General features: G+C 53.1%; 2 protein-coding genes across 2 annotated transcripts; one reads left to right on the top strand and one right to left on the bottom strand.

The window, feature by feature from the left end:
* Nucleotides 1-5299: 5299 nt before the first annotated feature.
* On the bottom strand, nt 5300-6904 carry J4E83_006300 (uncharacterized protein; the record flags this gene model as incomplete). The annotated part of the gene is made up of 2 exons (XM_049333214.1): nt 5300-6255; nt 6307-6904. 2 exons carry the CDS (start codon nt 6902-6904, stop codon nt 5300-5302), a joined length of 1554 nt encoding a protein of 517 aa, XP_049187904.1.
* A 2154-nt stretch (nt 6905-9058) lies between these two features.
* On the top strand, nt 9059-9812 carry J4E83_006301 (uncharacterized protein; the record flags this gene model as incomplete). The annotated part of the gene is made up of 3 exons (XM_049333215.1): nt 9059-9179; nt 9231-9480; nt 9530-9812. The coding sequence occupies 3 exons, from the start codon at nt 9059-9061 to the stop codon at nt 9810-9812; spliced, it is 654 nt and encodes a 217-aa protein (XP_049187905.1).
* Between the last annotated feature and the right edge of the window lie 2605 nt (nt 9813-12417).

The following is a 12417-nucleotide window of genomic DNA, read 5'->3' on the forward strand; positions in this document are numbered from 1 at the left end:
AAGTCTTTCAGCGCAAGAACCTTCAACTTCCAAACAGCTGATAGCGTGGCGTAGGGAAGGTGAGTTCATCTGGTCTTCGCGATATGTCCATCCACGTGTGGACAGGCAGTCTATCACCTTTGCGAGGGTAAGGTCTACACTCTTGGCATTGCATTAAACACAGCCTTGCAAGTCGTGATCTTTCCCTTCTATGGAGAAATATCATGCAAGGGTGTTGAGTAGCTGGCCTTCGCAGGCATGCTTGTCGAGCGGACGAGAGCGAGCTGTTGCAAGCGCATATTGGGCAAGCAGAGCGCGATTCACTTCTGTCTCATGCGACGGTCTGGAAGAACCAAGGTGGAAGGTTCACGTGCCCTTGCCTATGTCTCACCTAGGCGGACTGTTGTGGAACATGTCACTGCGTGCCTGCGTCATTCCACTAGCGGCTCTTGGCGGGTGCTCTTGCCTTCTCTACTTGTTTACACTCACCTTCTACTGCTCAGCTTACTGAAACACCAACTCTACCACGTTGTAAGCACCGCCACTGGCTTCAAGACGACTGATGGCGCCCACTACGTAAGTCACTTCTTACTCATCGCGCACTCCCGTGATCATCAACTAACCTCACTTCAGACGATCCGGCAGCAAGCGCGCAAGCGGCGAAGCTGTAGACACCAAAGTGACCAAGAAAGCGAAGCAATCTGTCAAGATGGCTGCAAAGCCTGCGAAGAGTGAGGAGCCCGCAACCAAGACTCCTCAGTACTTTCGTTTCCTCGATCTTTCTCCCGGTATGTCTTCCTCGTCTCTAACATTGCCAGACGCTAATGCTGCAAAGAGCTACGAAACAGGGTATACGATTACGCCAACGAAGATGACTCAAGGAATTATGCCTTACGGCCCAGGCCTATCCTCCCAAACTCGCTTCGCAAGTCTCACTCGGAGCGTCCCTGGAAGTTCTTTGCATTGACCCAGGTATGCACACAAATTCGCGCAGAGTATCGTCCTCTTTGGATCCAGCATCTCCGTGTTAGATTCGCGACAACATCCGAGTGGACCCATTTCGGCAACGCGTTTCTGCATAATGAAGGTGTAGACAAGCTAGTACCGGGTTTGGTGCAGTTCTCGTGGGACCACCGTAACGATGGCAGATCAACCTTCGACATGATGCCTCTGCTACACCTGTATGTGCAATCTACCTCATCAAAGGTAGCATTCGTTCCGCACATGCTTGCCACAAGTGGATACACCGTGGAAGATGATATGTGCCATAACTGCTTCAAGAATATGGAGATGGAAGAGCTTGGGTACTCAAGTGTATATGGCGATGATGATTGCGAATGTCCAGATTACGACTGGTGCCGCAGCGAGTGGAGGACTTTCAAGAATAAGCAGATGAGATATACCCGCACCATACAAAAGTTCATCCATAACTCGAACGAAAGCTGGGTCCAGGCTGTACGAGAGGACAAACTGACGGTCACATGCACAGTCAATAAGACGGGCTGCCATGTCACCTTCAAGATACTCTACAAGGAACCAATCTGCCAGACTACCACCGACTCCCAGCCGGTCCTGGACTTACTGGAGCAATGGGGAATCTTCGATCTTCCGGTGAAGAGGTGTACCGACTTTGTGCTGGTGTATGAGGATAAACAGGTTACGGAGAAGGATGGTCGCAAGGGTAAAGTAACCGCCACGAATAACTGTCAAGATATCTTGCTAACTTATTACTAGTATGTAGCCCCCTTGCTATACTTTGCTAACGCAGTTTTAAGACGTCTTATTACTCGTGCTAACAGCTTAACAGATCACAAACTCGGTTGTGCGCAAAGTTCACGTTCACAAGAATCCACCGAAGGAAGAACACGAGCCAATCGCCTAAAGGCTCTGTGCAAACTGAAAATCATCTGTCATGGATATGTCATACCAAAGAGCCGTAGTAGGACTCATCTGAACTATGCGCGCTCGTGCTAGAGAGCTTTTCTATAAAACATCATGTTCATCGAATGACTACAAGTTTCATGTACAGAATATATCGCTCCGCGCACTACGCCCGTTGCGCAAAGTTGACGCATCTTCACGTCAGAGAGACATGGCCGGGGCTGAGACGAGAACAGCGCTCAAGAGCTGACTTCTCTAGCCTCAGCAGCCTCGCATATATTCGCGTGCCAGCAGCTATGTGGTTCGACCATGCTGCACTGGGTGTGAGCGTGCCTCCGGAACAGGATCTAAGCTGGCAGGGTTTCATCTGGCTGAAGGGCGATGAATACAGGCCTTCTATTCTCGGTCTAGTTCCAACATCACTGCAGACGCTCCACGTGGACGTCCCAGCACACGATGGTGCCATCTTAGCTTTGGGCAAAGGCTATATCCAGCGCCTGGAGAAGAAGGACTGGAGATGGTGAAGGCTGTTGGGTTAAGTGGTAGATTGTACGAGCTGATGGACTGCAAAGCCCCAGTCGAAACGAGAAGAGTGTTTGAGTTGGCTGAGGTGGGATTTGAAATGCAACTACGTCAGTTTGCGTATCAAGAGACGTATTCATGAAGACGTGAAGGATAAGGGCGAGGATGCCATGACGTTGATGTTGATCAAATTCAGCTACATATCGGGTCTTCGCACACAAGTATATCAGCAAGACATCTTGACTCTACCCTACTGATGCTGCAGCTGCATCTGCCATCTGCACTAGTAGGACGTGTCTCTCATCTAGCATCTGCGTCTGCAATCTGAGACGCTCTGTTAGGGCATCGATGTGTTGATCTTTCGCGGCCAAGCACGCCTCTGATCTTGAGACCACCTCGGCCCATAACTTGTCGTTCGCTGCTATCTGCTCTCTCAGGTCTCCGATGGTCCTACTGACCTGGTCTATGACCTTTAACTTTGAGATGAGTGAAGCGCGTTGGACATCGGTAGTGCAGCACTGTTCTGTGTCGACTCTATCCTCGCAGGCTTGGACTATTCTGTCCACCTAGCTAGTGAGGACTGCTATATATTTATTGGTATGCTCTTGGTTAAGGAGCTCCGAAACTGAAGGCCACCTTTCCAGGGGAACGTTGAGACGATGCAACAACTTATTAAACGCTGCTTGACACATCCTGGAGGTGTTGAGCCTTGCTAGGAGAGCGAACTGCTCTATCTTGCAGATGGGATCGATGTCTTCTGACAGCTCGAAGCCAAAGTACTGGCTAGCCTTTGTGATCTAATTCAGCAACTGCTGCAGGGTGAAGTCGTTACCTTCTGTCTCCCGCATGAGGATTTCCCAGCAAAGTCTAGTTCCTCTTCCAGCTTCTGCTCAAGCTGGGCTTTCTGCTCCTGGAGGGCGATGTCTCTTTCGCTCTCAAGCTCCTGCTTCTGCTCCTGAAGGGCGTTGTCACGTTCGATGTCTATCTGCTGCTTCTGAATCTGAAGAGCGCTATCGCATTCGCGTCGGAGCTGACGCTCCTGCTCTCCGAGAGCGATTACATGTCGACTCTCAAGCGTACGTCTCTATTCGCTGAATGATGGGCCGTGTTGCGTTTCTCGATCAATTGTCTCTGTGATCTTCGCTTCAGTCGTGATATTGTCTTCGATCGATCTTGGAAAGCATGCTGCGAGTGCAGCAAATGGGTTCATGCGAGAGACGGCGGTTAGACTTGCCGCATCAGCGGCAGATTCATCGCGCATGGCGTGCTGTGAGAAATATCTTCGTGGTGAGCCGTCGGGCTCGGGGTATCGTGTTGGGTCACGCATTGGCGTGTGGGTGTGTGTGGTGGTGGCGGGAGGTGAGTACTTCGAGAATGGGATTTGACAGCCTCTGCCCCTTCCGCATTCGGCAGGCGTACCTCTACCGGCGAACAGCACCGACATCTAAAACTTCAGGCGCTTAAATTGATGAGTGTGGGATGATTTGACTCTTTCCGAATGAAGCGATCGACCGGATGCATCACTCAAGCATCCTCCAGTGATCACCGTTCACGGAAGTTCCACGCAGACGACTCAACACATAACTCAACTCGTCGGAGACTTTGAGTGGCAGGCGATTGGCACAAGCCGACGACATGCATACTGTTCGTCGCTCTTTTGATGAGAGAAGAAGTGGCAAGAAAGCGGAAGCATGGTTGATTTCAAAGCCTGTTTTGGTCTTGCAGAACAGAGTGGAACAGCGGAATCCATAACTTGTTGTTGGGGATAGTTTGTAGAGAGCAGAAGGAAGCCGCACAGTCATCCATGTATGCCTGGATCATTTTGGTAATAAAGAAGATGATGTGGTATAAAGAAGAGACAACAGGAGGTAGACAGTGGGTTTATATACCCGCCCACCCTGCTAAGCTAGCCATCGGTCATGCCAAACACGTCCTTCCTACAATCGAGCGGACGGCGACATGAGCACTCCATATGCTCTCACTAATCTTATTTTGGAGGTTGGAGACCACAATCGCGGCGAGAGCACATGTCTTGTTCCCTGTTGTATTTTCGGTAGGCGGCAAACCATGAGTTGTTCAAAACGAATCGAGTGCATAACTCATGTGTATTCGGCAACATTGGGAGTTGGATTGAGACATGGCATGGATGTCGGAGTTTTTTGAACCCGCAGACCAGGAACGAGACATCACACTTGTCAGGCTGAAATTTGGTGATGGCTTCTTGTTATACCACGAGAAGGAACGGATCCAAAAGGACCACATGTAAAGGCATGATGGGTTTTTGTTGGTACTCGGATAGAGGAGAAGGAGGCTCCACACAGTCTCATGAAGAGTAGAGAATGTGTTTTGAAAAGAAGGTCGTTTTGAAGGAAGAAGAACCAGGCCAAAAATCATGGTTCTCCGTTGAACTGCTTTTGTTGAGGAAGGCAGACCAAGCAGCCAGGTCATGGGTGCGATCTGACATTGCTTTGGAGAAAAGCCCGCAGACTGTGTGATGAAGAGAAGAAGGGGAGACATGTAGGAAAGAAGAATTTATATACGCGAAGAATAGGACCCGAGCACGTGAGACCCGCTGCTGGAAGATGGAAGACCGGACGAACTGGATCAACAGCAGTACCACACCAAACGACAGAAGTACGTGCCTCAATCAAAACCACTCTTCTTCACTGCGAACTCCACGGACCACACGCACCAGCACCAGAACACCTGATCTCAGAACGGAACGATCTTAGATTCCGTTTCCTCATATAATATACACTCGGCGTGAGACCCTCACTTAGTCCCACACCTCCAAACCCCATGCCTTATCAAACAAAAACGCCACAGAACCCTAGCTTTCGACTTGCTCGACAGTATTTATAAGAGGGTATAGAATCTTGGAAACCCCGGCCCATGTTGTAAGTAAGAAAGAAAAGCACTAATTTCCACTCGCGCCCGCCCCTGTATTCACACCACTCTCCCTCTTCCGTCTCCGTCTCTGTCGCGCGTTGTCTTTGAGAAACTGCGGATCTATGAAACCTTCTGGGAGTTCAAACTCTTTCTCTACGAACTCGGGTATGGGCTGGCCGAATGCAGATGCGTTGCGCCCATGTCTATGCTTTCCGAGGGCTGCAGCGCGGAGGTGTGGTTTCGCGTAAAAGGAACTGAATGGCGCTGCGGGTTCGGGTGGTACGAAGGGGAGGAGGAAGCCATGCGGACGCGGCGGCCGCCGTGGTTTCGGTGGCTCGGGCTCTTTGGGCTGCTGTCGTGGTGGTGGTGGATCGCGGCTGCGGACTACAATGTTATCTGAGTCTTCAGTTTCCTCACCATCCTCTTCTTCGTCTTCTTCTCTCGCGGCGAGCGCTGCTTCCTTCTCAGCACGCAAGCGCTTCTCCTCTTCTTTCCAGACGCGGAACTTGTCGACGAGGGCTTCTACCTCCCGGACAAAGTAGTCGCGCTTCGCCTCCCAGTCTTTTCTTTCGCCGTCTGTCACGCCCGTTATACCCATGACCTTGAGCCAGTCTGGGCCCTGCAGTCCGTCGAGGAGTCTCTCCAACTGCACCTTCTCGTGCATGGCGCGCTCCTTTTCGATATTCCGCAGCTGCTTCTCCTTGCGCTCGGCACGCCGGTGCTGTGTGAAGAAGACGGAGTCGGCGAGCGGGTCTTCGCCGTCATTGTGGGAGATGGCATTGGCTATGGAGGCGTAGTTGAGGACTGTGAATGTAGTCGAGGACTGGGCCGGGAGTATTGACGGATCCGAGGCATGGCGCGGAGGGGACGAGTGTCGTGCTTTCCGTGACCGCGTCGGGCTTACTGAGCTTCGCGGGGGCTCTGGTGTCTTGGCCTTGATGGGCTCGTCGACGATGTATATGGGCGTGTCGACATCGAGAAATTCTGCACGCGATCAGAGCTATATCGTGACATGTGACAGGGACAGTGACCTACCATCCTCTTTGGGCACGCCGGCAATGATGTCGTCGTAGTTGGCAAAGTAGACGGCGAGGTCGCTCTTCAGCCGCGACCCTCCATCGTGGCTCCGCAGGCTCCTCTTGTCTGTGGTGGTGGAGGAAGCTGTGGACGCCGGGGCGGGGACAGCTGGGGGCGCAGCAAGCTTGCCGGAGCTGCCAGGCCGGGGCGTGGACCTCGCAGAGGGCACGTCGTCGGCGTCGATGCCCAGGGGCGCGGCGACGCCATTGGTGATGCGCAGCAGCTCGCCATGTGGTTGTGTAACGGTAATCTTGGTCGGCGGTCTCGTGTCGGTCGCGTCGGGCTCGAGGGCAGTGGCTGGCCGCTTCCTGCTGCTGGTGCGCGCAGGCGGCGGAGGTTTTGCAGGCGTGTGGGCGACGGGCTTGACGGCGCCGTCGTCGTCGGCGCGCGCAAGCAGAGGGCCGCTTTTCGAGGCCCGTCTTGTCGCGACGGGCGCGTGGTTGTGGTTGCGCTGGGCTTGTGGGTGGGCGTCATCGCGCGACACGGGCAGGAAGTTGAGCCTGGTCTGCCGTTCATTCGAGCTCCGCAGCAGCGAAGGCCGAACGGCGTTGGCCATGGTAGTGATCAGACTTGAGATCATTCGCGATTCGCTGGGTCATCTTTCAGCTATTCATTGTGGAGCTGCCATTGATGTCGCGCTGAGATGTGCCAAAACGCGAGCCGTTAGGGGGTCGTCGAGTGGCAGAGCCCGCGCAGTTTGCCAAACGAGCTGCTGCACCCACGGCGCTCCCGTACGCCTCACCCAGACACTGCAAATATGGATGAGGTTGGATTAAGCCCTATAGCAGACCTTCCCATCTCGATATCGCCATGTACATCAGAAGATTATTCAACGAATTGCAGTACAGCGCATGTGAGATACTTGGAAGCGTAGCGCCACTGACGTTGGTAGCCAATCAGTACGAGTGGGCGACATCACCATCAACTTGAACATCATAACGCTTCGCTAGAACTGACTATAGGATGTCCTTTCCTTGTATGTGCAATTGAGAGATTGAGAGATCAAGCAATTGAGAAATGTCAAGCAAGATTCACTTGCATGGCAGCTGGGCACACCCTGGCACCACACAATCAACAACAACAGCGTATCCAACTCTTATGCCACTCACACATCAACACCAGTGTCAATACAACCTCAAAGCCACACGATCACGAGAAGAGAAAGTCCTTCAAGACGGGCGACCCAGCAAACTCCGGGTTCAGCAAAACGCAACTATTAATAGTCAGTCGATATGCGCTAGCTTTGTTATCGATAAACACACTTGAGAAAGTACGAGAGTCCTTGTTTCCGCTTTTCCAGAAAACGGGGCCTAAAGCGAGCTATGCCCGACGCGTTAGCACTATATTGCTTGGTGGAGTGATGCTGCAGGCGGCCATGTGACTTACATATTACGGATTTGGGTGGGAAGTGCGGCATGGAACCCGCGGCATGAGGAAACGTCTGGAGCAGCTTGGTGTGCAGATCTTCAAACTCGGAGTATCTGGTACGATCAGCAGAGAGAATCGAAAGGGACAGAAGATGGCCAACCTCTTGCGTATCTTCATGGGGCCACCCTGTCACAGTTAGCATATGCATGATGGTTCATCACCTGGAGATGGCAGTCCACCACGGGCCCTATGCATGAAACCATTTTTTGAAAAACAATCTCGTGCAGATGATTGGCTGCGAGGACATCGCCGGGCAGGCTAGCGCATCTCCATGCGGCTGGGAACGTACATCCAGTGTCTCGACCGTACAATTAAAGACGACGTAAGCTCCAAAGCCCGGTGACGGCCCGCTGATGACAACGTAATCATCTATCGTGACACCCTTGGCCCAGAGGACTTTGCAGTGGTCCGAGTCCTCATCCGTATGGTCCTCGAGGCCGATGGGGGTGGGGCGGCCGTTGTCAGCAGAGTAGTTGCTCAGATACGAGGCATTGCGCTGGTGGGATTGCCAGTAGGGTGGGACCACAGTGACGGTGGCGGGGGTTGGCCCATCTCGGGCTGGCGACGAAGACGGGTCTCCAGTTTCAAAGCTCGCCGGCTCCATCCATTTACAGGAGATGGCTGGGCAGGTGGCGCGTCAAACGGGAGGGCGGTTGGTATCTAGAATGCCGCGTGGGTGTGTGAGGGGTAGATATGCTCGCCGGTGCATGCAGCCAGATGCAGTCGCGTCTAGTGTCTTGTTGACGATGTCTGGAGAATTGGCGGCGCTGGCCTCGCTCGTCTCAACCGAATGATGCGCAGAGCCGACTAGGATGCGAGACCCTGAGAACTGACTAGTCGCTGCAGCCAGTGGCCAATACGACCACACGTCCATCCCATCCCTGTCCGGCCGAGGGATTAATGGCAAACTTCCATCACGCAGTCTGCCATCTTCCACGGAATGCCGCCCTTTCCACGCCGACTCCACCGCAGTACTATGGCTTGAGTCACGGCAGCCCGTCCCCGACAGGCATCGTCCCGGGCGAGAAGGTAGGCTGAAGGTAGGCGGGGGTGCACGTACCGGACCGTGAACTTTCCTATCTCGAACGACCGCTAGCTCATCACTTCCCGTCGACACATCCCTCCCTTTATATATCGGACGCCGCCTTTCCCTCCAGCCTCTTCATCACTTTCGCTGTTGAGGTTTACTTTTGTATTTGATCGTCCAACGTCTGTCGCTGACCGTATATCATCTAATACCTTCGCTTCATCCTCCGTCAACAAACACCTCCCAAACATCAACATGCGTTCCGTCTTCGCCCTCAGCATCGCCGCCTTCACTGGCCTGGTCGCTGCTCAAGACACCCCCCAGCTGAACTACCCATACACCATCGACCCCGACACGGTTGAGCAGTCTACTAGGGGTATGTAGAAGTTATCATTCGACCTACGACGCGTCGTCTAACATTCTCCAGATTACTGGTGTGACCAGAACAGGGCCCAATGCCCGCTCATCTGCCTCCAGCAGCCCGGCATCAACTCCATGACCACCGAGCAGAACGACTGCGACTCCGACGCTCTCACCTACACTTGCGTCTGCGAGAACGGTGTCGCGCCCAACATCACCGAGTACTCCCAGACACTGCCATACTTCATCTGCCAACAATGGGGAAACACTTGCGTCGAGAACTGCAACGGCGACAACAGCTGCCAGAGCGCTTGCCGGTACGTTCCCTCGAGTCATTCATCACAAACACAACTAACATGTCAACAGTGAGGACCACCCTTGCGGAGCTCAAGACCCGTACCGCGGCAACACCTCCCTTCCCACCACCATGGCCTCCACCGCCGCCGCCACCGGCACCGACGGTTCCGCCTCAAACACCATCCCCGTGACCGGCTTCGGTGGTGCCTCTGAGACCGGCTCCAGCGACAGCAACAACAACGGCGGTTCCAACGACCAAGGCGGCGCTGGCTCCATCTTCATGCCCAACGCTGGCCTCGGCCTCGCCGCCGTCTTCGGCAGCGTCTTCCTCGGCTTCGCCGTCCTCTTGTAAAATCTAGGACTACACAATCTCGCCGCGCAATCTAAGCTTCGTCCATGTTCTGTCCTTTCTTCATGCATAGCGTCTTTCTGCATAAAAGCATCACCAGTCCTTTCGGTTAGCTCGATACCCAGCTTGGGCCTTTTCGCTCATTTTACATGACAGCCTGGCAAGGCTTTGTCTTTGGTTGTACTGCATGGGGTTCATGGCGTATATTTGTAATGGATGATGGTGATGGGATGTTGGTTCACTGGCCCTAGGGGCAGAGGTAGCATTATCTAGTATGCTGTTGTAATACATTGAACGCCGAGGTGTCGTGGATGAGGAACTACTATGTCTTCCCATGTGCTACATGTCTATGCACTGTGATGGGTTCAATTTACATATGAATCAAAGGTACAACCCGAATAACACCACACAAACCTAGAGATACACTTTTGGAGGCGATTCGTCCCACCAACACCTCCCCTGAAGACTCTTCCTCGGACTTCGCTGTCGCGGAGGACAAGTTATAACGCTCGCTCTTCCCTGCTCAATATACACAGCGCGTAGATCCTGACTCCCTTCCAAACTTCCAGTCCGTCGCTTAACAGGCGATGGTACCGCTTCCAGTGCCGGCGAGGAAGAGGGAACAGGGCTTGGAGGCGCAGGATGCGTGATACTGAAATCCGGCGTATCATCTACATGCTCCACGGCTGAACTATACTTGCTAGCCAGAGACGAACACGCACTGAACCGCGAAATGGGTTCCGGGGGTTTGCTGGCCAGTGAGGAGCAGGCACTGAAGCGCGAGACGGGCTGTGTAGGCGTAGACAGATGCTCAACGGAGACGTGAAACATGCGTGATGAACTACTCGATACCGATCGCTGGAGCAGAGCTCGTTGAGGCGGGCCTAGATGCAGGGTTTGCATGGTATCCAGAGAAGGAACAAGAGTAGGATCGAGAGAGGGTGAAGAAGGTGCTGTATCTGGGCGGTCGCCATGACGGAGGAGCTCGGCTGTTGATGCGGTGAGAGACGGAGGCAGAGTTGGGGAGTCGTCTAGAGGTCGTGCTGAGCCTTCTGGGAGTATGGATGAGCGGCGGCTGTTGTGGTGTGAAGATGGGATGGAGATGGGTTGAGAGTGCCCGTTTGCACCTACTTCGATTGTTGCCGTGCTGGGTGTGTTCACGATGTCGCGTGCGCGCTGGAGGAAAATGCTGGTTGCTATCGGCATTGGGTTGGTAGAGTCGAAACTGGAGATTGACGAGGAGGAGACTATGGAGCTGGTCGATGACCGCCGCTGGACGCGTGGAGGCGCAGGTGTAGGTGGTACAAGACGCACGCTCACTTTTCTTGCTGTGGGCGTTGGCCTTGAAGGTATGACAGGCTTGGGCCTTATGGGTATGGTTTGTTCCATGGGTGATACTGCAGCTGACGACGGCGTTGAAGGGCCAGCATGCTGGTCAGATGGTCCAAGAGGCAAAGTCCCATATTCCGTTAGAGGGAGTTTGACTGGATCTGATGAGGTCTCTCGATCAGTATGGAGGAGTTGGTCTTGAGAGGTTGATCCAGCTTCTTCATCGTATTCCATTCGTCCCTTGCCTTTCTCTGCTTTGCTGAATCGTCGAGGTCGCAACAAATCGCTAAAGCTGAATTGGGAGTCTTTCCGCTTTCGTCCTCCATATCTCGTACTTTGCGTACTATAAGACTGGAGGCTATGAAGCTGCTCCAGTTCGCCATCTCCATCGTAGTGTAAGTCGCAGTTCGACTGTGTTTGCATGGTGTTTCTTCGTCTCGCCTGGAACGTTGTCTAAAGGGTGTATCAGTTAGCAGTGATATGGAAGCAGCCAAGCCTACTTCGCCATTGACATGAAAGTATTCCCTTACATTTGGTAGGGAAGCCACACTCATCCCAACGACATCTCCGGGATAACGCTGGATATGCGATTCCTCTGGTGGTCCACTCAGCGTATGAAACACACTCGGTCGATCGCTGACAGTAGCGTTGAATGATGTGTGTACATCCTCGACGGATCCCCTTCGACTACCAAAGAGGCGCCTAAGCTTTGCGTTGACCTTCTCTATGATCTCGGTGACTTGTGATGGTCTTCGTGGATGAGTTTCGTTTTCGGGTGTAGGGGGTGTGGTAGGCAGGGTAGAGTAAGCACTGTGGAAGTTTGAACTGGGCCCAGTCATGGCTATGTAGTACGCTGGCGGTGGCAAGCAAGGACAGTCGATCGCTGTCTCACGACCGCTCGAGTGTATTCTTCTTTGTTTCTTAATGTAGCCACGCGTTTGGAGGAATGATTCTGATACTTGACGCTTCAATGAAAGCTTTGGAGGGTATGGCAATTGGAAGAATTCTGGGTCCACCTCTGTTTCGCTGATGTTGAAAATTACACAAGGCTCGTCGGGAGGTGTGTTTCCAGGTGCTTGAGATGTCATAGCATTGGAAAGCTAGAGACTGATGGCAGAGATGACGATGAGAGCGAAGCAAACGAGAATTTTGTTGACCGATACCAGTTCTCGATAGTCGGATGACTCTTGTTACTTTAATAGCCTAGCGATAAGTACGGTACGATCAGCAAGAACATGCTGGTGCCGCCAATGACCAAAGTCGTTCACTTGTACCAATG

Source organism: Alternaria metachromatica (assembly GCF_023757995.1).
Source record: "Alternaria metachromatica strain BMP 0045 chromosome Unknown scaffold_13, whole genome shotgun sequence".
In the NCBI taxonomy this organism is placed as follows: Eukaryota; Fungi; Ascomycota; class Dothideomycetes; order Pleosporales; family Pleosporaceae; genus Alternaria; species Alternaria metachromatica.